This window comes from Perna viridis, chromosome 5 (assembly GCF_037379345.1).
Source record: "Perna viridis isolate PV_CMFRI_1.1 ecotype Kerala chromosome 5, ASM3737934v1, whole genome shotgun sequence".
NCBI lineage: Eukaryota > Metazoa > Mollusca > Bivalvia > Mytilida > Mytilidae > Perna > Perna viridis.
In genome coordinates, this window is record NC_142449.1 from 4,654,991 (window position 1) to 4,680,398 (window position 25,408).

At 36.3% G+C, this 25,408-nt stretch overlaps 1 protein-coding gene across 1 annotated transcript; it reads left to right on the top strand.

Annotated features, from left to right (window-relative positions):
• Nucleotides 1-287: 287 nt before the first annotated feature.
• On the top strand, nucleotides 288-22,235 carry LOC148615681 (Y+L amino acid transporter 2-like). The gene is made up of 10 exons (XM_088582173.1): nucleotides 288-921; nucleotides 6,703-6,828; nucleotides 7,221-7,320; nucleotides 8,106-8,150; nucleotides 8,251-8,374; nucleotides 11,066-11,169; nucleotides 12,485-12,581; nucleotides 21,305-21,454; nucleotides 21,637-21,814; nucleotides 22,111-22,235. Exons 1-10 carry the CDS (start codon nucleotides 312-314, stop codon nucleotides 22,176-22,178), a joined length of 1,602 nt encoding a protein of 533 aa, XP_088438299.1. The 5' UTR covers nucleotides 288-311; the 3' UTR covers nucleotides 22,179-22,235.
• Nucleotides 22,236-25,408: the final 3,173 nt, after the last annotated feature.

The window sequence follows — 25,408 nt, forward strand, 5'->3', positions numbered from 1 at the left end:
ACATGATCAAAATTTACCTGCCACATTTAGAGCGTGGGTTAAATGATATAATTTTTGGCATAGCTAAAACACTACAGCACGAGACCCAAATATTTTCTACCTATCATATACATATATATTTGAAAATTGATCAGCAGACGAAAAAATATTCATTTACGTCAATGGTAATCATTATACCGTGCAAATAACTGGAATGTTATTGAAGTTGAAATGTACTATGTCAATTGCATTCGACCACGACTTTCAATATATGTAGTCGGGTGAACCCCGCCATATTCTATTCGGTTGACTCTTTGATAAATCTGTGAAAAATGGGAATCGAGATATTCGCTACTAAAGAAAGCAAGGACCATTCCATCAAACCGGTGACTGGACAGACAAACGATGCTTATGAACCACATGAAACGGACTTAGGCGCTGTTTCTGACCAAAATGATGCATCTGGTGTCTATAAAAATGGTAGTAATGATAAGAACAAGGTTGTATTAGAAAGGAAAGATACAAACAAAGACATTCAAATGAAGAAACCACTAAATATATTTTACTTCATTGCAATAATGATAGCGATTACAGGACATACGTCAGTTTTCATAACTCCCTCGGCCATTTTGAAAACCTCTGGATCAGTTGGGTCGTCTCTTATTATATTACTCATCGGAGGACTTATGAGCATGCTTCTAGCGCTATGTTTTTCTGAACTTGGGACCATATTTCCAAAAGCAGGCGGACCATATGTGTATGTAATGGAAACATTTGGACCTTTACCCGGGTTTCTAATACTGTGGGGATACGTCATTTTGATTTCTGGACCTATATTGGCGTTTCTTTCTTATACAGCAGCACTGTATATCTTTCAGCCATTCTTTTCAGAATGCGATGCCCCTGATACCGCTGTTAAAGTCTTAGCAGGCTGGATATTAGGTAAGTTCAATATCCTGAATAGTCAGTACCAGCAAAGACTCTTGATTTTTTACCAGATGAATATAAAGTTCGTATTGAGTGTTCTTTGCAGAACAGTTTTATATGAAAATAGGAAATATGGTATGATTGCCAATGAGATAGTCGTACACCAAATGCCAAGCAATGAACAATTAAACATCTACAGGTCACCATGATGGGCAAAACCCATACCATCAAGCAAACTGTAATAGGTCCAAAAATAAATTACTTGAATAATCTATAGAAAAAAACCCTTAAAATGAATGAAATTGAACACACACAAAACGACCATAACCCCTAACCTGAGACATGTAGTGGTGGAAAAATGCTACAATAAAATAAACTAGTATGTCAACTGTCTGTAAGACAATTGAAAAATCTTTCCCTTGAAAGTATTCTTCTTGTAAAGTACATGCTTAGACCTTTTGTTTGAAATATAACAAGCTAATCTTCACAACAATTTACTTTTTACACTTGCTGATCTTGTCAAATGCATTTGATTGCATGTTTTCATCATTTTTTTTTTGGTAATACACACTTGCTGAGCATTTATCTGATATGCAACAATTCTATTTTCTATGAAGTATATCATTTTGCCCTTATTAACCCAAGTCAGATTCTTTTTCGGTCAAACAAAGTTCATATTTGTCAAGTACTCGTTATTACTTTCATTTGATATGCAACAATCTAACCACAAAAAAAACATTTAATTTTCTGCACTCGTTGACCCCAACCGACTAATTTTCTGGGGAGAAAACATCGATATTTCGGATATAAGACTTCAAGACATTCATTTAATATGCAACAACCTTACCTTCAAAGAACATTTAAAATTTGAACTTAAGTGTATAAGTGTTAGTAAGAATGGGGCAAAATGGGAAAAAAATCAGAGACATGCATGTAATATAACTCAAGGATACTTTCTCTATTTGAAAATACCACTATTTTGTCTCTGCACCACTGGCTTTGCTCAGAAATTTTTCAGTAGAATGTTAGACAAATGAGGTTTTTGACAGTCATCTGCCTTTCAAATAGTCAAATTACACTATCAAAATGATGGGGTTTTCATGTTTCACTCACTACCTGATTTTTACAGAGAGTGACACTTAAATTATCTTATCCTTCGAACATCTATGAAATATTGGGTTTGAAACTTTGATTTTAAGAATGTGCACATTAAGACTATCGAATTATATCTCATGATCCCCTTGGACGAAGTTGAAAACATGATGCAACATGGGATTCTATAAATAGGTACTGATGAAATATACAAAACCGTTGTAAATTTTATGATTTTTTGATCCAAAGCAAAACAAGAAAAATCTGAAAACTGTACGATATCATAATATGCAGATCATGTGCAATATGTCGATAGAAAATTTGGGAAATTTTAGAGCTCATTTTGGGCATAACGAACAACTGAATTATGATGCAATAACTAACTCGTGAACCGGAAGTCGTAGAGACATGCAAATACCACCATATATCCTGACCATGAAAACAATTGCAGGGTCAAGGTCATACAATCAAGTCAAGGTCACAAACCTGATTCTGTGAAACGATTTAATTTGACAGATTGTCGGAATGTAGAGCTTATCGAGAGGGTCATTTTATACGCGGCATGTATGCACTTATCTATTATCATTTTCTTCATATCAGGTTTACAGAACTTTCTATGAAAAGCCTAAAGTGGACAAAAATCAATATTTTGAAATATTAGAAAATAATTTTTAATATTACAAAATCATTCTTTTGATATAAGAAAATAGTTTCTTCATATTAGATATTCATTTTGTAATAAAATTACAAAATGATTTTCTAATAATCAAAAGCCGTAAGTGAATACAACAAATTCATTTTCTAATATTAGGAAATCAATTCCTAATATGAAAAAAAGGGTTTTGTGATATTATAAATCAAATTTGTAATGTTAAAAAATCATTTTTAATATTAGAAAACCCCCATTTTTGTCCACGTTGGCTTGCATGGACCCCCTCTTCATTTTTAAGGATATCATGATCATACACCTGTAAGCAGATGACCCTGCTAAAGATTTCATAACTTTAAGAGTTATGTCCTTTTGAAACAATTTCTTACAAACGTTCATATCTTAAAAACCATAATAGATAGAATCAATATGAAAACAGTTACACACTGATAAGCTAAAATGAATAAACATGTATTTTGTAATCAAACCTTACGGTAGTTTTATCCCTTGAATTATCGTACTTAGCTTTTTGAGATCTGAATGTCACAATCGGAACTCCTCAGACTTTTTTTAGTGTTGCGGAATGGGCGAGTAATTCCGGTGGCTGGAAGTTATAGAGACATGGGGCCTTCACCTATGATCTTTAGTCCAAGTGACATTTCGTTAAAAAAAGACAACTTAAAAATTTTGAATTTAAGACAAGTAGTCTTGAAGTTTGAATAGTGTATTAAACCCAAAACTTAATTATTAATTGCAAAAGTAATATTTACTGTAAAAAAAAAAACGATTTCAGTATGAATGATATAAACTATTATAAAGGAACACAAGCTTGAATTAGTACATGTAGTTAGTAAAAAAAGTTAGAAGTATACTAATGCTCATCTATAAAGATTAAGCTAGGCGGATCCTGGATTTTGTGAAAGGGATCAGTATAAAAGGAAACCAGATTATGACAAGTTTGATGAATAAATATGATAAATTGCCATATTCAATACAATATTTAGCAGATTACGATAGTTTTTTGTTGGTGTGTTTTCTTTGAAAAGAGGGGGGGGCTACGCCCATAACGCTCTTGCCTGGACCCGCCCCTGTTATTAAGTTCAAATTCGTTAAACTTAAGGTCGGTAACTCAAGAAGTTCGCAATAATCCTTTTGTTTTAGTGACAAGTGGCAGTGTGAAAAGGACCGTTTGTCTTATAAGTAACAGAGTAAAATAATATAACATTAAAACCAACGACCGAGATTTGTCATGTGAAGTTCTTTTAAATGTATCTTTGCAAATAAGAAGCTGATACGTTTAAGGTGCATGCACTTGTCCCAGAATTAGGACGAAGTAAAACTTTGCATAAAAGGGCACAAGTAAAAATGTTGTTGCTACAGCGATTACAATAAAAATGTAGAGTCAAGTAATAATTTAGTAAACATATTCTGCCTCAATGACAAATTTACGATGCATCATAAGAATTTAAATAGTCTTGTTGATAAGATTTATTTTAGTTAACTGATTCCCGTACAGTGAACGCATCGTATGCAAGTATTTTGATAAATTAAGTGCAAGTATTTGTAAGAACCAGGCAAAATGGGAAAAAAAATCAGAAACATGCATGTCAACCCCCACCGATCTGACAATATAATTTCACTCAATTATGCTTTTTCTATTTGAAAAGACCATTATTTGATCGCAGCATCATTGGCTTTGCGCAGAATGTTAGAAAATGAGGTTTTTGAGTCTTATCTGTCCTTTAAATGTCCATTTACATTGCATTTCAATGAAATAATATCTCAATTTAGCAACATAGTATGGACAATCTTGTCTGTTTTCCTTGATTCTGATGGTGCAACTGGCCAAATTAAACTTTCAAATTGGTTGTTTTTTTTATACCATGTTTCACCCACTGCCTGATTCTTATTGGGATTGGCACTTAAATGGTTTATCTGTTATCCCATTTTGTAGACGAAATAATGCATTGCTTACACTCTTGTTGCACTTCAAAGAAAATAATGAGAAGAATAAAAGTAACAAGTAAAATGCAGTGGGCATGACTCACTGTGAAATTGGGGTCGGAGCAAGCTGCCGAGAATATGGGTTGCTCCAGAAAAGAGGGTTAAATTAAACTACCAAAGAAGTGAGGTACTCCATAAATGTAGAAATATACTTGTATAGCAAAATAATCGAATTATACATTTAGATGAAACAGGAAGTATTGACAAACCATTCTAATATTTAAACATTGCTATATTAAGCGGAAAAGTCTATATAATCAAGCAAATATTGATAAAAAAAAATGGTTATATGCAAAGCTTTGAATAACAGGAATATAAATTTAATAGTGTGAAAGGAAAATATGATGTTAAATGAATAAAATTGCAGAAGCAATTACTTTGAACAACAGGGATATTTGATGCAGTAAAATTCTATATTATAAGCAAACATTTAAAAAAAAATATTAGATTAAAATTGGTGAAGTCTTGACACATTTGTAAATTTAGCCGAAGAAGGAAATATTTATAATATTGGATAACATATAATATATGACAAGAGACTAAATAGGTTTGAATTCTTTGGTACTTGCTTAATTATCTTGCAAATAATTTACGTAAATAACTGACTCTTTATTAAAGTTGGTTTGATCATATATTCAGATATTAGTTACATTCCTTATAATTTGATATTTAGGCAAAAATTTTGATAAGCTCATTTATTTACTCCAATACACACGCTTTTTTCAGACAGGATTATTTCATTTGTAAAAGTTTGTCTCGTGGTTTAAAGTTCGTGACCTTGTTTATTGATTAGGTGGTAGGAAAATTGTGTATCCAAGATGAAATAAAAGCTACAGCATCTTTTTAACAGTTGAAGTGGGCATATTATTTTTTTTCACATGTTAAGTCTATCGAATAATAGATGTAAAATATAATTGATTCACGTATTACATACTGTCCTAGTTTGACGGAACTCTGGTTGAAAACAAGCCTGGTCTTATAGAAAAAGGAAAGAGCCTTATGAAAATTCGAATTTGAAACAAAAAATACTTGTTTCAGTACAGGATCTAGAACCCATTCAAACTATACGACTAGTATTATGTAACCCGTGTGGACGTGTGATGTATAATGAACTCTTGACTAGATTGCACAAAAATAGATTTACGCAAATATAGTGTGTGGGTCTGTGTGCTGTTGTTTATGTTCCCATATATAGCTCGGTTTACTATTATTTTATGATATTTTTACTTTGTGAAAAACGATCCCAAATCATCTTCTAAATATACCGAAGAAGATATTTTCAAAATGCTGGAATTTTTTATCGACAACATAGTGGTCCACCGTGGCATTCCAATGGAAACAAATTATGCTCTTCTACTCGCTGACCTATTTCTTCGCTCTTATGAGGGTGACTTTATAGCTGATCTAACCCGAAGGAAGGAACATCGGTTAGCCAGATCCTTTGATCTGAGTTTCCTCTATAAAGATGACGTACTATTAAACAATCCCGGTTTCGGAGATTTTATACATCGTATCTACCCAAAAGAACTGAGATTAAGGATATTACAGACACTACAGACACAGTCATATCTGGACCTACAATTAGAGATCAATGGTAAAGGAAAAGTATTGACCAGACTCAGAAATGCTTAAAAATGCACGTTGGCAGATCCGGCAGATTGATTGTAGCGTCTTGTGCCTTCATTTTATTGGCTATTGTACGAATGGCGTAAATATATCAGTGGCTTTCATTAAAAAAAGTAAACATGAGATTCAATGCTTTAAGTCATTCAACACAACATTTTTTAAATAAAAGTCTGGATTGAAACAGGCCAAGGTGTCAATAAGTAACGGAGTTTTTTTTATTCAACTTAATTGCTATAGTGTTATTTAATTAATAGATAACTCATTGGAAAATAGGATATTTTTCCTATAAAAGATTAGAAGTATTACTTCACTCTGACTCACTATGACACGTGAAAGTTTAAGTTTATCCTTAGTACTATGATATGCCTAACACGCTCGCTATTAAATATACTGCTCGTTATTGATGTAACATTTTCTTCTTTCAGTGACCTGTGTCATTATAAACTGCGTTTACATGAAGTATGCAGCGAAAGTCCAGATCCTACTCTCTTGCGCTAAAGTGTTAGCCATGTTGATAATTATCGTTTCTGGCATCGCAAACTTATCAAATGGTAATGGATTCTATTTTTTTAAACTTCTTTTTTTATGATATGAAGCGATAATTTAGATGTGAAATAGCGCTGATGAATTTTCATTTCCTGCAAAGTAGCGGTACTGTGTTTCAAATTTAAAAAAAAAGTATTCGAAACGACTCGACCGGGGAATGAACCGACGACTTCTCGAACCAGATGCGAAACTGCCACCGCTAGTCCACCAGGTGAAAAAGATAATGTTTTAGCCGGGTATTACAAGTAATTTTGCTAATACATGTATATACAACTTAGATAATAACAACGAAGCCTATAACAGTTAAAAACAAACAAACAAAAATAAACAAGAACAAAAACAAAAACATAAACTAAAACATGACGAAAGTTGAATAATTTTCTTCTGCATGATACAGGTGAAACAGATAATTTTGAGACGATGTTTGAAGGTACAACAGACGAGCCGGGACAGTTCGCTGTTGCCATTTTCTACTCTATGTTCTCTTACGGTGGATGGTAAGGATTAAATAACTTGATATGATTTATCACATTCTTAATTTTGTATTGAAAGTTAACATAAAAATAAGGATGATTATTTTATTTTGGATATTTTTCAACTTTTCCCGCATAATTTATTTTATTTACAACATTATACTTTGTTAAATTGAATGATGTAAATGCCTCAATGTGAATTATTTTTTATGGGACCCCTTTGTGATTCGTGTCGGGGAGTTGCATTATTGTCTGATTACATTCACTTATATCTATGACGGGTGTCGCTTGCGGAGCATGACAAGCCTACCCTTCCGAGGCACCGAATGCCACTCCATATTGTTCACATTGCTGGATCGTTAGTTTTTTGTATTACGTCTTGTTTTCCTTAAGGATGTTCGCTGCTCTGTTTTAGAATAACAAAGATTTCAAAGGTTTGCAATTATGGCGGGAAAAGTATTTCTCTTGATTTTCAAGGTTTTGTCTGAGTTTCTATCAGAAACACAGAAGAAATGACAACAATTTCATAAAATCTTCTCAATTAACATTTTTAGTTGTGTGTATTGGAAAAAGAAAAGTGGGGGGGGGGGGAGGGGGCACTGGGCAAAATGTTTTCTGCTTCCACCTTCTGTCAATGTCTTTGGAATTGTTCCATTGTTCACACTTCCGTATTTGCCGATATTAACACATGCCGAAACGTCCTTTTTTCATTCCATTTCATTGGGTTTCCTATACCCCTTCTGAAATGGGTTCATACAAAAGCCTTTGGCAATAGTCAACGCATTTTAAACGTTTCATTTCTACTCTAGGCAAGCATTATGCAATTTGGCGGAAGAAGCAAAGACACCAAAAAGGTAACTTAATCATGGACTCATATCTTTTTTTTTAAACAAATGACGAGCTTTGTTATTTCGATCATTCATTACATATATTGTGTTCAATTGTTCATTTTAGAGATTTGCCTCGGACTGTCTATATATCTTTCATAGCCATTATAACCAAGTACATCATGACAAATGTTGCTTATTTCACGCTGTTGTCTAAAGCTGACGTTACCACCTCTAATGCAGTTGCTCTGGTGAGTTATTCTATATATATTTTTGGGCAACGTTATTTTATTACGACCAAGCGAACAACTAAATAAATTTGAATTTCATGTGAATAACTGAGATAACCGGAGATTAGCTGAGAATGTTATATACCTGTACTTTGTGTAATACTTTAGCTCATTGGACCAGGAGAGGTATTGCCATCACTTGGCGTTCGTCGTTGGCGTAAACAATTTTTCAAACGTCTTCTTTTCTGACACTCCTTGACTAAGAATCAAATTTGGTAGGAATATTTCTTATGGTGTTCTACCTAGGACTGATGTGGTGGGAGGGGGATTGATTCTTTGACAGACATGACCACTGTTACTGAAAATATAACATAGGGTCAGACAGCAGTTATTTGCTGAAAAATAGTGTTTAGCATGATGAAATCTATTTGTGGTCAAATTTTCGTGCAAAACTATTCAAGTTGGAGTAATTGCTCCTTGTGTATTTTGCAATTTTTAGTGTACTTTCAGATTTCTGCACAAAATTACAATTGGAATTAACGATCCGTGGAAAAAAAACCAGGCCACTGTTACTAAAAATAGAACAGAAGAGCCAGACAGCAGTATTTGACATAAATTTCCTTACACAACTGTAAGGTTAAGTTAAATTTCTTTCATATGATTAAAGTGTTCAGCATTAAAATATCTTACTGTTGACAAATTTTCGTGACAATCGCTTAACCTAGGTTGGAGAAAATGCTTTTTTTTGGGGCATTTTTTGTTGTTTGTTGTCGTTATTTTTCATGTAACTACATTCATATATTTTTCTTGTGAGACAAACCACTGCACAGAATTCAATGCAAGTTTATATGTTTGTTCCTTAGATAAGAGCGCTGGGATTTTTTATCCCTAAAAACATGACCGCTTTGACAAAAAAATAGAATATAGCTTTCATGACAGGTGAGTGATCCAGGCTCTTTAGAGCCTCTAGTTTTTACTCGGAAGTCACGTCAGTGGCTTCGAGTATTGTAAGTATAAGAATGACAAAAGAGCTTCCGGGAGATAACTTCACGGACAGAAATGCTTTCTTCAAATGAATGCGTGATTCTCTTTTAAACTTTAAATATTTCACCGACATCCCAAATGAATGATATTTCAAACATTTTAGGTGTTAAATTTTCAGCTAAATATTGTCGAACTGGTAAATCGAGACGCCAAACTATTTTTGCGCTTGGTCACATAGTAATTTCAAAGAAGATAGTTAAAAGGCAATACAATTTAATTGGAGTTATCTCTCTTTGGGTGTCGAATGGTATTATAATCAAAATCATTTTATCAAGAAGCGTCACAATCAACATCATCAGCTGCCTTCTTTCAAGTTTAAGGTCTCAAGAACGTAAACAAATGCAACAATCTTATTTTGACGATATTTGTGTACATATTTGTTTTGTTTTGCTGCAGGTTGCAAGGGAAATACGGGTTCAACACCAAAACATTCTCAAACCTTAATCTATGTCATGACCGGCACTCTAGCACATTGCTTAAAAAATAAACATCGGGAACCTATCTTGCAGGTTGCACGCCAAGCGACTTCCGAGTTTCAGCACCTTCGGTGCTTTGATTATTTCTGAGTTCACTTGGTTTGTGCTGCTAATTTTTGTGTGTATGTTTGAGTTCTTTTGTGTTGGATGTAACTTAATTTAGGTAATTTGTCTTAATAACGTTCCTGAATTATACGAACGGTGTTCATGGTTCACGATCACAGTTATCTTATGAATAGTCATGGATTGGTGAAACAATTACATTGTACCCTATTGCTGTTCATGGTTCATATGATCACAGTTATCGTGTAACATTTATTCTAGGGATGTTCATGGATTGTGTTCACATTTATCATGAAATATTCATCTTAGCGGCGATGTTCATGGATTGTGTTCGCAGTAATCGTGCACCACTACTTCTAGCGATGTTCATAGATTGTGTTCACAGTAATCGCGCACCCATTACTCCTAACGATGTTCATAGATTATGTTCACAGCAATCGTGCACCACTACTCCCAGCGATGTTCATACATTGTGTTCACAGTTATCGTGTAACGCTTATCCTTATGACGTTCATGGATTCGCGTAACACTTATCTAGCGTTTATGGTCCGTGATGAAAGGAGATTAAGTCCAAGAAATAGTCATGACCATACAGTTTTTTTTAGAGTATGGCAATAGATAGATAAATTTTAAAACTCGTCACAACAAAATTTTTTGGGAAAAATTTGGTAAGTCACGAAATTAAGCTCTGATGCCGATGATACCAATTGTGGCTTTACACTTATTTAGCAGTTTTCGTGGTTTGTTATCCCGGTTTTCGCTGTTCACCGTTTAATATTTAAATCAAAGGGCCCTTTATTTTATTTTATTTTACGTTGTTTCTGTTTTAAATATTCTGAAGTTGACCCCTGATATATGATATCTCTAGCTAGCAATATACCGTCGACAACGTATGAACATCTAGCCTTGGTTCTGAGCCTTGCATTCTCTCGGTTAGTATATACAGGAATTAATCAAGACTGCGCTCATACGGGATCACGATCTTTGATCGAGTATTCTACAAAAGAAAAGAAACGTGCTCACTTTCTGAAAGATTCCGGACTTGCATGTTACTTTAAATGAAAATGATACTGAAATATGCATATTCAAAAATGCCAGACACTTTTAAAGTATTAGTTGTATCTTCTAGGTATATATCCAGCGGTTTTATAAACCGTTGTCAGCAGTAATATCTGTGTTAGTGGCACTGACATCTATTGGTGCTCTAAATGCCGCCATTATGGGTCATTCAAGGTAAGTACCCACTGGCGTCCATCGGTGCTTTGAAGATAATGTCAGGTTTAACATGTCGTATCCATGAACAAAAAGTGCATCCTTAAAAATGCTGGTTAGTTAAAATCCAAAATCAAACTTCACATCATATCACACAGAAATATCTAAAATTTAATGTAATTTTTTTAATTGCTGCTGAAAAAAAAAATATCTATTGGCATTTACATAAACCGTTTAAAATCAAAACGTAACTGAAGGTTTTGAAAAGAACATGAAGTGCACAACATGCTATTTTAAAACAGAATTTTGTTGAATCTTTTGTTGATAAGTCTCTAAACTCAAAATGGTTGAACAAAATGTATGCGGATAGAAATATTATGACGTGTACACATTTGAAAAAAAAAACGACAATATGTTTTTCTAAATTATTATTTTATTTATATTATGTTTTTATTAAGAAATATTAAATACAGGTAAATGGTTGATATTGTTATATCAAATAAACAAAAATGCATATAATAATGAGGCAAAAACCATTTGATTATCAGTGGGGGTTGGGGGGGGGGAGGCTATGAATTTTTCTCTTTTTTTTCAAACAAGTTTTGTTTCACATTTTTGGTGAACAAAAAAAAATCAAATGATTGCTTCCTAATTATATGCATGTGAGTGAATTTAAAAACCGAGTGAAGTTATTGATTTTCTATTGCTATTGTTACATGTAGGTATTAGAAATAGAAACAGTAGCAAACTTTTTTCTGAATAAAGTGTCACTGAATCGTGAAACATTCAGGTCAAAGTTTAAAATTATGCACATTCCTTAAAATAAGTTTGAAATGACGCGTGCCGATCATTCTGTGGTAATTTTTTCCGTAAGATGATCCTAAGACACCTATTTATTCGTCCTAAAGTTCGGATGAAAATTGCGACTCGTCTTAACTTATGATGGCTTCGAGAACACGACTTTGTACAGAGACGAATCCTTAGATTGTCTAAGGACACGTCTTATCTCTAAGATAGCGTCGAAAAACCCACCCCTGGACTTTAACGGGGAGCGGTACGCTGTTTGATAGCGTGGTAAGTTGAAATTTCTGGCGATTTTTATATTGAAGGAATCATCCCCACGATAAGGATGTAGGGAGCATGCAAAGGCGAGAAACATGCACGCCGAGTGAGAAATCATTTTTGCCCCCGCATACTCGCAAATGCGGCTTTTCGCCCGTCATTCTTAAAAATGGTTTCCGGGGCATAAATACTGAACGCTTGTGTGCCTTTGTATGCAAAATATCTCGCAGCGTTAACATTTTACATCGTTATTTTTATATGTGATTTACTGTAGGGTGATATTTGCTGGGGCACGAGTAGGTCACCTGCCTACCGTATTTGGAATGATACACAAAAAATATCTTACTCCATGGCCGGCAATATTTACTTTGGTAAGTAACGTGATCTTTTGAACCATTGTTCACGGAAGGGAACAGTTTGTACACAATTCCTTAAATAATTGAAAAAAAAATAGTATTTTCATATAACACATTTGCACTTTCACTTTCCTTTTTCAAAAATTGCCTTAAAAATTATTGTGTTAACGATTTATTTTTTTTTACTTTTCATAACCCGAGACCTATAATTAATTACAGGTTTAAATGTATGCTCATAGATAGTGAAATATTAAAGCAACGATTCTTAGGTCGTTTTTCATCATCTTAAACCCCTGTGATACACTATATAAATTATATATAGCTAAATGGGTGATAGGGCAGTTTGTTACCCCGACAAAATCGTTGTTATCCCGAGGCATAACGGAGGCTGACAATGTATTTTCAAGGGGTAACAAACTTTCTATCACCCTCTAAACTATATGTTATTTATTTTATTATATTTTATATTGTAAGTATCATTGTCATTCTTTTTTTCAAATTAAGCCCTAGCAAGCAGTTGTGTATGCTTGTCTTCTGTCTTAATTTCCTTCATTAAAATTGTTTCACTTTCTTTCAACTTTGCATTTGCAATTTTAATGACATTTTTGTTTGTGCTTCCAAACAGAAATTTTTTTTTTGCTTTTCTTTTATGTTTCTTTTTTTCTTTTTTTAATTTTTCTTGTTAATAGTCAATATTTTATCCAACTGTTGGTAGTTTAAACAAGTACTATCTTAAAAATAAGATAGCAGACGCATTAAAATTTTACTTCTAAGTTTCTACATTTCTTCAAGGAGTTATAGAAAATATTTATAAATCGTTGATTTCTTTCAAGAAAATAACACATGGCACGCAATTTCAACTTTTCGATACAGTTTTTTCGAACGCAATTTCAAATTTTCTATACAGTGTTTATGAACGCCACTAAGTTATCAGTATTTGGTCAATCGGAAGACGGAATTGCTATCAGCTGACTTGCGTTTCCATAGAAGAGCGTCCTTAAGGTCAAAGGGTAAAAAGCGAAACTATACCGACTGCGTCGGAAAAATGAGAGTTCTACACCACCCCGATTTTAAGCACAAATCCTGCATAGGAATCCAACGCAAAATTAAAAATGCAAATACACCGTCTTTGCATTAGTCTAAGGATAAAGACAAGTATGGCTTTTGCATCTAACGCTAGAGATACCCCAGCCCCAAACACCTTAGAAGGAAGCGTTCCTAGGATAGAAACAAATATGGCTTTCGCATCTAACGCTAGATGGAGAATAGTAGCCCCACCCCACCCCAACTCCCCAAAAGCAGCAGTGCTGCAGCAACCCCCAGATGGAAACTATGGATGATAGAACCCACATGTGTCAAAAATGTGGGACGGAAGAGATATACCAATGCTTCGAGAATAAACCTACCGAAGAACCTAAGGCCAGTGGCGCCCCACTGAAAAGGAGGAAGGGATAATTTCGTAACAGTAAACCGGGAATAAATGGGCTCTGATGGAGACACAGTAAACAACCGCGCCAACAGGAAGAAGAGGTGGGAACCCCACTTGGAACAAAATTCGTGGAGAAAACCACTATGAAAGAACTCCGAGAAATCGCAAAAAAGGAGGGTCTACAAGGATATAGTAGGAAATCTAAGGGGAAATTGGTAAAGTTAATCGGGGCAAAAACCACCCACAGAGTTTTTTGTGTAGAAATTTATACCAAAAAGGAACTGAAGACCATTGCCAAATTACGGGGAATCACCAACTATTCCCGGCTGGGGAGAGCGGTTCTGACTGAGTAGGTGAAACGGGATATCGGAAATACTCCCGCGGAACACGAAATAAAAAAAATTGACCGGCACGATGCATTGAAAGGTGTACTTGGAACAATCGCCATCAAAACGCTCAAGCAGCATGATTTGGAACCGTTTTTTTTTTTCAGGTAAGTTACAGCACCATCTCAAGCACAACTTCAAGATTCACTCGCCGAAAAGAAGGGACTGATGGTACTGACAGTAGAGTTAGTCAAATCAAATCCTGCAACCGGAGAGAATACCTACGTATATCCCAACTCCAGATCATATTAGGTTATGATCACCCAATTATCAGAAAAAAATCTATCGGCTACAAATCCACTTGAACCAATTCAAACCACTCACCGGCAGCTCATTTATACCAACCCCATCAGCACTGGCCAAGAAGAGGGCAATCGTAAAAGTTAGGGATGAAGATAATCGTTGCTTTCATGCATGAAAATGAGGTGGATAAAAATCACGCCTACCGACTTATCCAATATAAGAAGTGGGAAAACGAGCTAAACTTCGATGGGATTGAGTGCTCAGTTTCGCTTATGGCCATTTACTTTGAGAGATGGAAAGCAAGTATTAACATTAACGTTTTTGGCTATGATGGGGTAAAGAAAAGAGAATATGAGGAAGAGGATTTTCAAATATATCCCCTAAGGATTTCCAAGAACACCGGATCGCAGCATATAGATCTCCTGTTTTTGACCAGAGATAACAAACATCATTACTGCTGGATTAAGAGCTTGTCCCGCCTTTTGATCTTTCAAGTGACTGGTCATAATGGAGAAGCATATTTTTGCCGCAGGTGTCTGTGTCACAGAACCAGGCGGGATATTTTGGACGAGCACATGGAAAATTGTAGCCAGAAGAAGCCAGTCAGAATCGAAATGCCGGAAGAAGGAACTTTCATCAGTTTCCAAAACCACCAACGCCAGATGAGGGTTCCATTCATAATCTGTGTAGATTTTGAGTGCTTTTAGGATAAGATGGACACCTGTCAGCCAGATTTATCGCGAGCTTACACCAAGCCGGATGAGCTGCATCAACTATCTGGATTTTGATATCGCATAAAATACGCCCATGGTGACTATAAAGATTCAGTCATTTACTTTGGAGAAGATGCAGCCAAGAAATTCGTAGAGTGTATGGGATAGGAAATCGGAGAAATCGCCAAAACCTATGAAATTGCGATGGTGATGACCGACGAAGATAATGAGAATTGCGCCGCAAGCCGACTCTGGTACATTTGTGGTAACACTTTGGGTGAGGATAAAGTTTGCGATCACGATCATCTGACGGGAAAATATTGCGGTGTAGCGCACAATGAGTGTAATTTAGCGTTTTAACTGCCCCAATTCGTTCCAATTGTATTTCATAACTTGAGTGGGTACGACGTCCATCTATTCGTGAAAGAGTTAGGATTTGGGGAAGGAAAAATTAACTGTTACCCAACACCTATGAGAAATATATCAGCTTTTCTAAGAAGGTTGGTGATATCGAAATGAGATTCATCAACTCCAACCGATTCCTACTCGCCTCTCTCGAAACCTTGCGAAGAATCTTCCCAAGGACAAATTCAAGGCAACGCAGAAGTGTTTCGGCGATCACACCCAACTGATGCTTAGGAGGAGAGTATATCCCTACGATTATATAGATGGACCCACCAAGATGGAGGAAACACAGCCACCACCTAAGGAGGCGTTTTTCAACAAACTCAGCCTTGAACATATTTCCGATGAGGATTACGCTCACGCTCAGCTAGTGTCTATGCAATTCGTTTGTCAATCAATGTGAGATTATCACAATTTTCACTTGGAGAACCATGTTGCCTACCAGAAGATATTTTCGAGAATTTCAGGGATAATTGTATGAAAACTCACAAGCTCGATCCCGCACACTATTTCACATCTCCAAGACTATCTTATGAAGGGATGCTAAAATTCACCAGAATCCGACTGGAACTTCTCACCGATCAGGATATGCTGTTGATGTTTGAAAATGCGACTTGGGGAGGTGTTGCCATGATATCTCACCGACTCGGAAAGGCTAATAATCCATATATGAGCAATTACGTCCATCTTGTTTACCTGGATGCAAACAATTTATATGGATTGGCCATGGCACAATCCCTTCCCACATGAGGGTTTGAATGGGTGGATTCGGAAGAGATTGACGAGACTTTGGAATATCGAGAAGATCATAAATATGGAGCGTTAGTAGAATATGACCTAGAAAATTCCCAACGCTTTCACGATAGCAATAACGACTATCCTCTGGCGTCCGAAAATGTGGAAATTGATGGAGTTCGTAAACTGGTACCTTCTCAGAGCAAACGTGAAAATATACCCTTCATCTTCAGAACCTCAAATACTATCTCTCACAGGAAATGATCTTTACAAAATGCATAGGATCATTCGATTCGAACAATTTCCATGGCTCAAACCATATATCGACCTGAATACCGAACTCAGAGCTCAGGCTACAACCGATGCTGAGAAGGATTTCTACAAACAAATGAATAATTCAGTGGAGACTATGGAGAATATTCACAGCAGGGTCGATGTTCGACTGCTTAACAGTGAAAAACAAGCCCTAAAACTGGTGGCTAAGCCCAACTTTGATCGCCTTGTCGTATTCAATGAAAATCTGGCAACCGTTCACATGGAAAGAACCATCTTGGGAGCATATATCCTAGATATTTCAAAGCTCCTGATGTATAAATTTCACTACGGTTTCATTAGGGAGATGGATGGTGATAACGCCCGCCTGCTATTTACCGATACAGATAGCTTAGCCTATGAAATCCAAACCGAGGATTTTTACAAATATATTACCCCACACATTCAGGAGAAATTCGATACTTTAAACTATCCAGCCAACCACCCTTTCTGGGATTCCAACCGGCGTCAACAAGAAAATTATTGGAATATTTAAGGATAAATGCGGTGGAAAAAGTACGACCGACTTCGTGTGGCTCCGACAAAAATTATATGCTTAACGGTAAAGTCACCAAGAGAGCAAAGGGAATTATAAAGGCTATTATAAGCGAAATATTACCTTTGACACTATAAGCGATGTCTAGATACCCAGCAGGAAATATACTGATCGATGAATATTATCCGAAATCAACACCATCAGATGTACACCCAGGAAATTAACAAAGTCGTTCTTTCGGCTAAAGATACCAAGCGACACATTCTACCTGTTGGAATTAGCACCCATGCCCGCGGTCACTACAAAATTGAGGAGCAACATTGTCTACCATAAATAAAGTATGGGTAAAACGCAGAAAAGAATGAAGTACCTCGAAAGTTTTGTTTGTTTGTTGGGGTTTAACGTCCGAGCAGCAGTATTTCAGCTATATTCAGACGATGAACATGAAATTCATGATAAAATGAACATGAAATGATAATGAAATGAAAAAGGGATGGGACACAAGGACAGTGGGGTCCACAAATTTTGATTGCCACTGGAAATAGGGAGGGGTGGGTGGGGTTGGGCAATTTAGCCTCCTGTGGCGGAGCCCTATGGTTCCTACTCCGGGAGAATACCATAGTAGGGTTCTTTAACGTGCGAGGAACGTGGCATCTTTCCCAACACGGTGCACCACTATGCTTTGCGGTCAGGTTTTCCGTATTATAGCCTGACAACCCCAGCATGTAACACGCCAGGGGTACCCCATTCAACCACCTGGGGCACACATCCCAGTTACTCCGTGGGCAGAGCGCCCTAGCCCCCGGCTAGGGTTCTGAGCACTATTCAGTCGCCTTTTACGACAAGCTTAGCGCTGCTGTAGGCCTATTCTTTTAACACCCGGACCTGCATGGGTCAAAATACCTCGAAAGAAAAGCGAAGACCTTCGAACGTCAGGGACAGCAATGGTCGGACGATGAAAATAGAAGATGGACATCGATGCTCATAAGGCTATGCTAGAAATCACCCTAGCCACTTTACCTCCTCACCAGACGGAAATGCAAGAAATGATTCAGCAAGATATTATACAGGAAAGTGTGAGCGCGCATGCTCTTAGACTATTCTTAAATAATTGAGCAGCATACGGCTGCACAATTTAGTTCTTCCCTACAGCTTCTATCGAATAAGGAATTGGAGAGAGCCGTTACAGCCCTAGGAATCACAAGTTTTAGAGCCTAGCCTTTACTAGCCTAGGACATCCCAAAGAAAGTTCGGACGCTGTGACAATACAGTGGATGACCCAACAATTGAAGGATGGTATGAAAGACATCGATGATCTAGAATCGGAGTTTGATCAGCGGAAGATGGAAATGAAGCGGGTGCAAGAAGAGTACGATGCATCGATCACAGGTCTCACCAAAAAGCTGACGGCCCTGAAAAGTATCTAAGTGGACAAGTCGAAATGCATTTCAACCAACGGAGGTCTAATGAATATGGATATAGATATGCAAAAATATCCCATACGCAACCTTCCATTACCCCAGACTGATAACGAACCCATCACCAAAGCCCTTAACGATCGTCTGCAGTCGGATTTCGATGTATTGAGGGTCTTAGTTGAACTGAAACATGCTTAGTTTCCAATCTTTCCGGTCCCAAGATTGCTAAGGATAGCCGTCGAAAACGTGGCGAAAGTGAACCTGAGTAAAATCTCGTGGTATGTCCCCCACGTCACCCCTCCGACGAAAATAAGATGCGAATGTACAAAACCACCTAAGTAAATCCAAGATCCACTGTGGATTTCGCATGAGTCAGTGTGATTCCATAGCCGTTCCCCAAGCCTTACAGTTTAACTGGCGACTATCTTCCAAAGGTGGTCGCAAAAAGCCTAAATATATCGTCGTTGCCTTCCAAACCGACTGAAGTGGTGACCAAACCCATAATGCTGCCGTGTTCGATCATTGTCGATTGCGAAATATCCATGTCAAACTGAACGCTGAACGTTATCCAGCAGTCGACTATAAAGTAGATTTCAACCAAAATAAGGTCGCCAGAGTATTTAAAGAAGCCTTCGACTTCAGAAAGAAATTCTATAACATGGACTTTCTCCTCCGTAATGGTGATACAAATCCCTCTGACTTTATCGACTTATATCCCCTATTTGTGTTTGATGTGAGTCATCGGTCCGAACGTCTCAAAGAATCCTCGTTGGACATTCGGATCCGAGCCGATTTCTCACACAATGTTCCAGCCAACACCGAAGCATTTGCATTAGTCATTTCCGACAGAATCCTGCAATTTGAATCCGATGGTCAAAAGATGAACGTCGTGTACTAAAAGTAAATGGATAAAATTCACTTACAACTTCTTTTTGCCAGTCACCCCTACGAGGTTTATGCGATTGGGGTGAAAGCTAGAAAACAGTCGAAGAAGCACTATGAGGGTCTTGAAGAATGGAAGTAAAAATATGTGACAATGGTCTACTCTGCTATAAATACATGTAAATGAATAATACACTCTTGCAACAAATCGCCGACAACACCGATCTCAAACAGGGGTTTTCCTTCATAGACTCCGGTAGCGATAGTCGAATCCTTATCCAGTTTAACCCCACTACAACTCAAGGAATCCAAGACCTACGAGATTGCATTGGTAAACCAGGAAACTTATTAATCCATCCTCAATATTCATGCAGGTAACAATTCTTTCCGCTACTTTCTAGACGAAGGTACCACCTGGTTTCCTCAATACTTCACCTCAACAGGCGCAAAACTAAGATTATCATTGATGCCAATCTCTCTACGCTGAGAGCCACACTAACCTTAACCAAAAACCACTAAGAGGAAGTTGACGGCGAAAACAGCCTCAGCACCGTGTTGGGGCGGGGGTTGAACGACGACTCTACACTTTCGATAGGACTACAAATAGTTATACCGAGGATGAACATATTGTGGATACCATCAGCATTAACAGCTTTCTGGTGAATAGTGATATCATCCTTTGGAGCTATGTGTCCGGTACCCAGCTATCCGCGATCTACAGCTTCTTGCCGACGTCGCCCCTGACATGAAAATCATTGAAACCCCCAGAACCTTGTAGACTTGCCCATGACTTTACGAACCATCAATCACATGCAAACGCCGTTCAAGTCGGTAGACCCATTCGCTTTCATCTTCGTGAGGTATAAATTACTTATCACGAATATTGTTTGAACTTGTCAACGGGCTGCCAAGAAAGGTTGTTCAGTCTCCATCCTTTTGTCCCACGCAAACCCGCAAGATGGGCACAAGATGTTACTTACCTCCCAGCAGTTTCAAAAGGTTACCAAGCTTCTTTAGAAAGGCTTTGGTGGTATGATTCTGGAGATGAGTGCCGCCCAAATGAACGAAAAACATGCAAAAAGTAGGTGGATTTCTACCCATGCTAGCAGGGTTGGCATTGAGGACACTACCCATGGTAGCAAAGACCATAATACTTGCCTTATGGGTGTTGGAGCTCTGAGCGGTCTGGGTGGTGTAGCTGTGAACAAGGCATTGGGTCTGGATTGCATCTGAAACGTGGTAGTTGCGTTTTGCACGGTGAAACATAGTGTTGTATTTATAAAGTCCCTGAAAGACATAAATTCTCATTTGAACACTTTTCTTTCCAGTTCCAACCTCAGTCATCTTGTAATTTGACAAATACAATTAGAAATGATTGGGTACAGATTCGTAGTAGATTTGGCAACATAACTACAAAAAAAATATATGTGTCTGTTGCATTTCATTTATTTATCTTTGTTTTATTAGTTATTGATTCCTTCAAACGCCAAAATGGCTTAGATTGAACTGATACCCAATATTTACCGGAACCAATTTAGCTTTTCACGAGAAGGCAATAGACAAAAAACTGTCACCTTCTAATACATGTGATAGAGCAGAATATTACTATCGTATTGAACCAATCAAAATTCAGCAAATTGACATGATGAGGACTGAAACCTACAATTCCATTAGGAAACTTGCTTTGATGCCTACATTTGTTTGATGTTTGTGTTTTAGCTTGTTTGGGGCCTAACAATGTTGTACACAGGAGGAGTTGTTGATATGATAGAGTTCGTCAGTCTTATCGCCAATATCATTGGAACAACTGTTGTCCTGGCTTTACTGTATCTCAGATGGACTAAACCAAAGGAACCAAGACCTTACAAGGTAGAACGTTATTATACTAATGTGATTATTACATGTTGTGATTTATAAACAACATGTATACAGGTAGAAGAAATCGTTTTATTGCGTTTTTTCTAACCAACGATTGAACGATGTACAGAAATAAAAAAAATAAATGTATTTACTTCTTTGAAAATTTTAATTATTTTCTTTCTTTCTTCCAGACCATGTTATTTGTACCAGTTTCTATGTTAATCATTAACATATCTGTACTAGTACTGGCGATTTACCAGAAACCCCGTAATATGGGTATAGGACTGATCATACTATTGGCTGGTATTCCTGTATACTGGTTTGGTGTACTTTGGAATCCAAAACCTCAACCATTCAAAGAGCTCATTGGTAGGTTTTAATATTAGAAAATCTTTACATCATTATTATTAGGTGTTTTAGCACATGTTTATTAATCTTTGTGAGTCCTAAAACATAATGTATTAACTTGTTTCATTTTTAAATATGCTAGCAACTTGTGTTTTATCAGATTATATGGAACGAAGTTTTTCACAAATTTTTTTTTAAAAGTTTATTGCTATTGAACGAGAGGAAAACTGTTAATCGCCGGTTTTTTTTAATAAAAAAAACTCTGTGTGATGGACTTAGTAAATTAGCTTAGGAACATTTTGTTTTGTTTTCAACAGATTGTTTCACAAAGATGACACAGAAAATTCTTTTGATTGAGAGGACATCAAGAAAACCTCAGAATTAACGATACTTGACATACCAAGCAAATATTAATGATTATAATAATAATACTTGAATAACAGTTGGGTGATCCTGAAATTATTTTCAATTTTCTGCAAATATAGTTAAAACGCGAATTTGAACGGATATTTAAGTCTACAAAATCACATTCCGTTATTTACTTGCATAAATGTCATTTGGAATGGAAAACATAAAACCATTTTTTAAAGAAAAAAATGTGCCCTAAAATTACCGACTATGATGAGTAATAACAAAGGTACGGAATTGATAAAATCTAGGCAGTATTCAAAAGGAATAGTCTAAAAGGAAAATCCGTTTAACAAATTACAATATCAGGGTAAAAACCGGTAAATTGGAAACCATTGCAGTGGCCGTGACTTGGTACATGCATTTCAAAATGACAGGTGGGTTAAACCATGTTATCTCCAAAGACACATTAGGTGTTTTAGTGACAACTTTTAAGTTGGTTATTGTCAATACACCATTCTATGATTTTACGTATGAAGCTCAAAATTTGTTTTATTGCTACTACTTTACTTGCTTATGCCTTTTTAAAGAGTAATCAAGGGAACCAATGTTATAGCGGTAATCAAAAGAATGTAATCCAGGGACAAAGACCAGACATGGAAAACAGACATACACAACAAAGAACATAAAGTAACTAAAATCATACATACAAAGTAACAAAATGAGCAACTCGGGCTCCACTAAAAACTTATTATTAAATTAAATTAAATTAAATTATCATTAAATTATAAAAATAATTTTCCATTACTTCATAACCCTACCGGTGCACCTGTATGCCTGTTTTTCACGTCTGGTCTTTGTCTTTCTTCTGATTACTTCAATTCGTGGATACCAATTTCCATTGATTAGGGAAGAAACGTGGATTCTTGAATTCGTGGTTTTGAGGATTTCAGTATACCCATCAGTGGAAATCTACTTTTCATTGGGAACCAAATTTCGTTGTTTAGTCTACCCACGAAAACCATGAAAATTGGTACCAAACGAACAATAGTACTTCCACAGTAAAAGGTTTTATTGATGTGTGGTTATATCAAGGAGCCAAAAATATTGATGTATTTTTATCTGAATTTAAACAAAGAACTGTATATAATTTTGTGAGTGAAAGGATTTTTTTAAGAGTCACCAAAATGCCAATTGTATTAATATGTTCATGAATGTAATGTTTTGCAGTTTTATTTGGACCGTCTGGTTAACTATATCTATAAACCGTATATATGCAGATACAAAATATCTGCATATAATTTAAATATAGAAACTGGTAGATTTGATAATGTAGATCTACAATATAAATATTGTAATATGTGTGAAAAACAAACTATTGAGGATGAATACTACTTTATACTAGAGTGTGAAACTGTCAAACCTTGGATTACACCCTTATACATTGAGTCTACTTAGGCGCCTATCAAATCATTGATTACACCCTTATACATTGAGCCTACTCAAGCGTCTGTTAAACCATGGATCACATCCTTAAACATTGAGTCTACTTAGGCGCCTATCAAATCATTGATTACACCCTTATACATTAAACTTACTAAGACTCTTTTCAAATCATTGATTACACCCTTGTACATTTAGTCTCCTCATCATGCAGTTTGCTGCTTAGAAACGTTACATGTAAAGATGGAGTAAGACACATATGCCCTCATTGCAGAATCAAAATGTTAATTGAGCGAAAGCAAATGAGCAATATACTTCTTTTGAACATTTTAGCGATTGTAACACGAATTGGTGAACGTTTAGAGAAACAAGATTCAGAAATCTTGAAAATCGGCAATAATATGCCAATTATCAGTTCGTTCTGGAATAAAATCAAAGTGGTCGAAGAAAGTATACAAAAAGTAAATGAACGGAGCTCTAATAAAGGAAAAAATGCGAGGAAATTGGGTCATTAATGGAGTTGGTAGTTGAAAATTGTTCTCAAAATAAAGGAGAGATCGGAAGATGAACGCTGCAAAACTTCAATGGGATGAACAAGCTGTCGCGAAAAAATACTGAGCAAATAAAGATCAACATAATTGTGTTATATCTCCGCTGTAGAGCGATGAAATATAATCTTATATTTATAACTTTTTATGAGCAACTCGGTGGGTGTTTCTAAAAAAGCAGAGGCACCGATGCACCTGGTCCAAGCTCCCAGTTTTTAGTGGAGTGTGAGTTTGTTTCTCATTTACTTTTGTTACTTTGCATGTATTATTTTAGTTATTTTATGTTCTTTAATGTGTGTGTGTCTGTTTCCATGTCTGATCTTTGTCCCAGGATTACATATTGATTTCCGCTAGAATCTTGGTTCCTTTGACTACTCTGTCACTGATCTACTCTTCCAGAGAGAAGAAGACTGTAATGAAAACATTACATTTCTACGAAACGAACTAGAATAAAAAAAAACAAATCCAAATAGGAAATGTCCATAGATTCGGAAAACCCGGCCTGTGAAGAGTTCGACATATTGTTGATCTCGTACTCAAAAACGCCTATTGCCTCAGAGGGAAACATTAGGTATAAATTTTTAACTTCCCGTGGAGATTGAAAAGGAGTGAAAAAATTGTATCCAATCCTTAAAAAGATTAGGGTAAGCGAGACCAGCTAGTTCAGGATAAAAAATATTAATAGTGAACTGTACATATGTCAGGAAAAAGATAATGACCGATCTATGGAATTCAGAGATGTACTCACCGCAGGAAATTCTACAAACCAAAGTCCTCCTGTTCCTCCGCATTCCTTTAAAAGGTAGAAAAATGGTTACAGCCCGAACAACCCTGGATTAGCACTCGGTCAACCTTACTATGAAATTACGGCTACAAGAGTGGATGTTGTTAAATTGTCTTGTCTTGACTAAATGTTTGTGGTCATAAATCAAAACTGATTGCTTCCGATTTTTAAAAATTAATTCAAACCTATGATATTTTTAATCTAAATTAGATGAATTAGAAAGAGTAATCAATGGCACCAAGATTCTAGCGGAAATCAGAAGAATGTAATCCAAGAACAAAGACTATAAATGGAAAAAAGAAAAACACAACACAGAACATGAAACAACAAAAATAATATATACAAGGTAATAAAAGTAAATGAGCAACTCGGACTGCACTAAAAACTAGAGCATGGACAAGATGCACCGGTAGGGTTAGCGTCCTCTGCTTTTCCAGGAACACCTGCCGAACTGCTCATGAAAAAGTCAAGTACGGGGTAGACGGAAGAGGA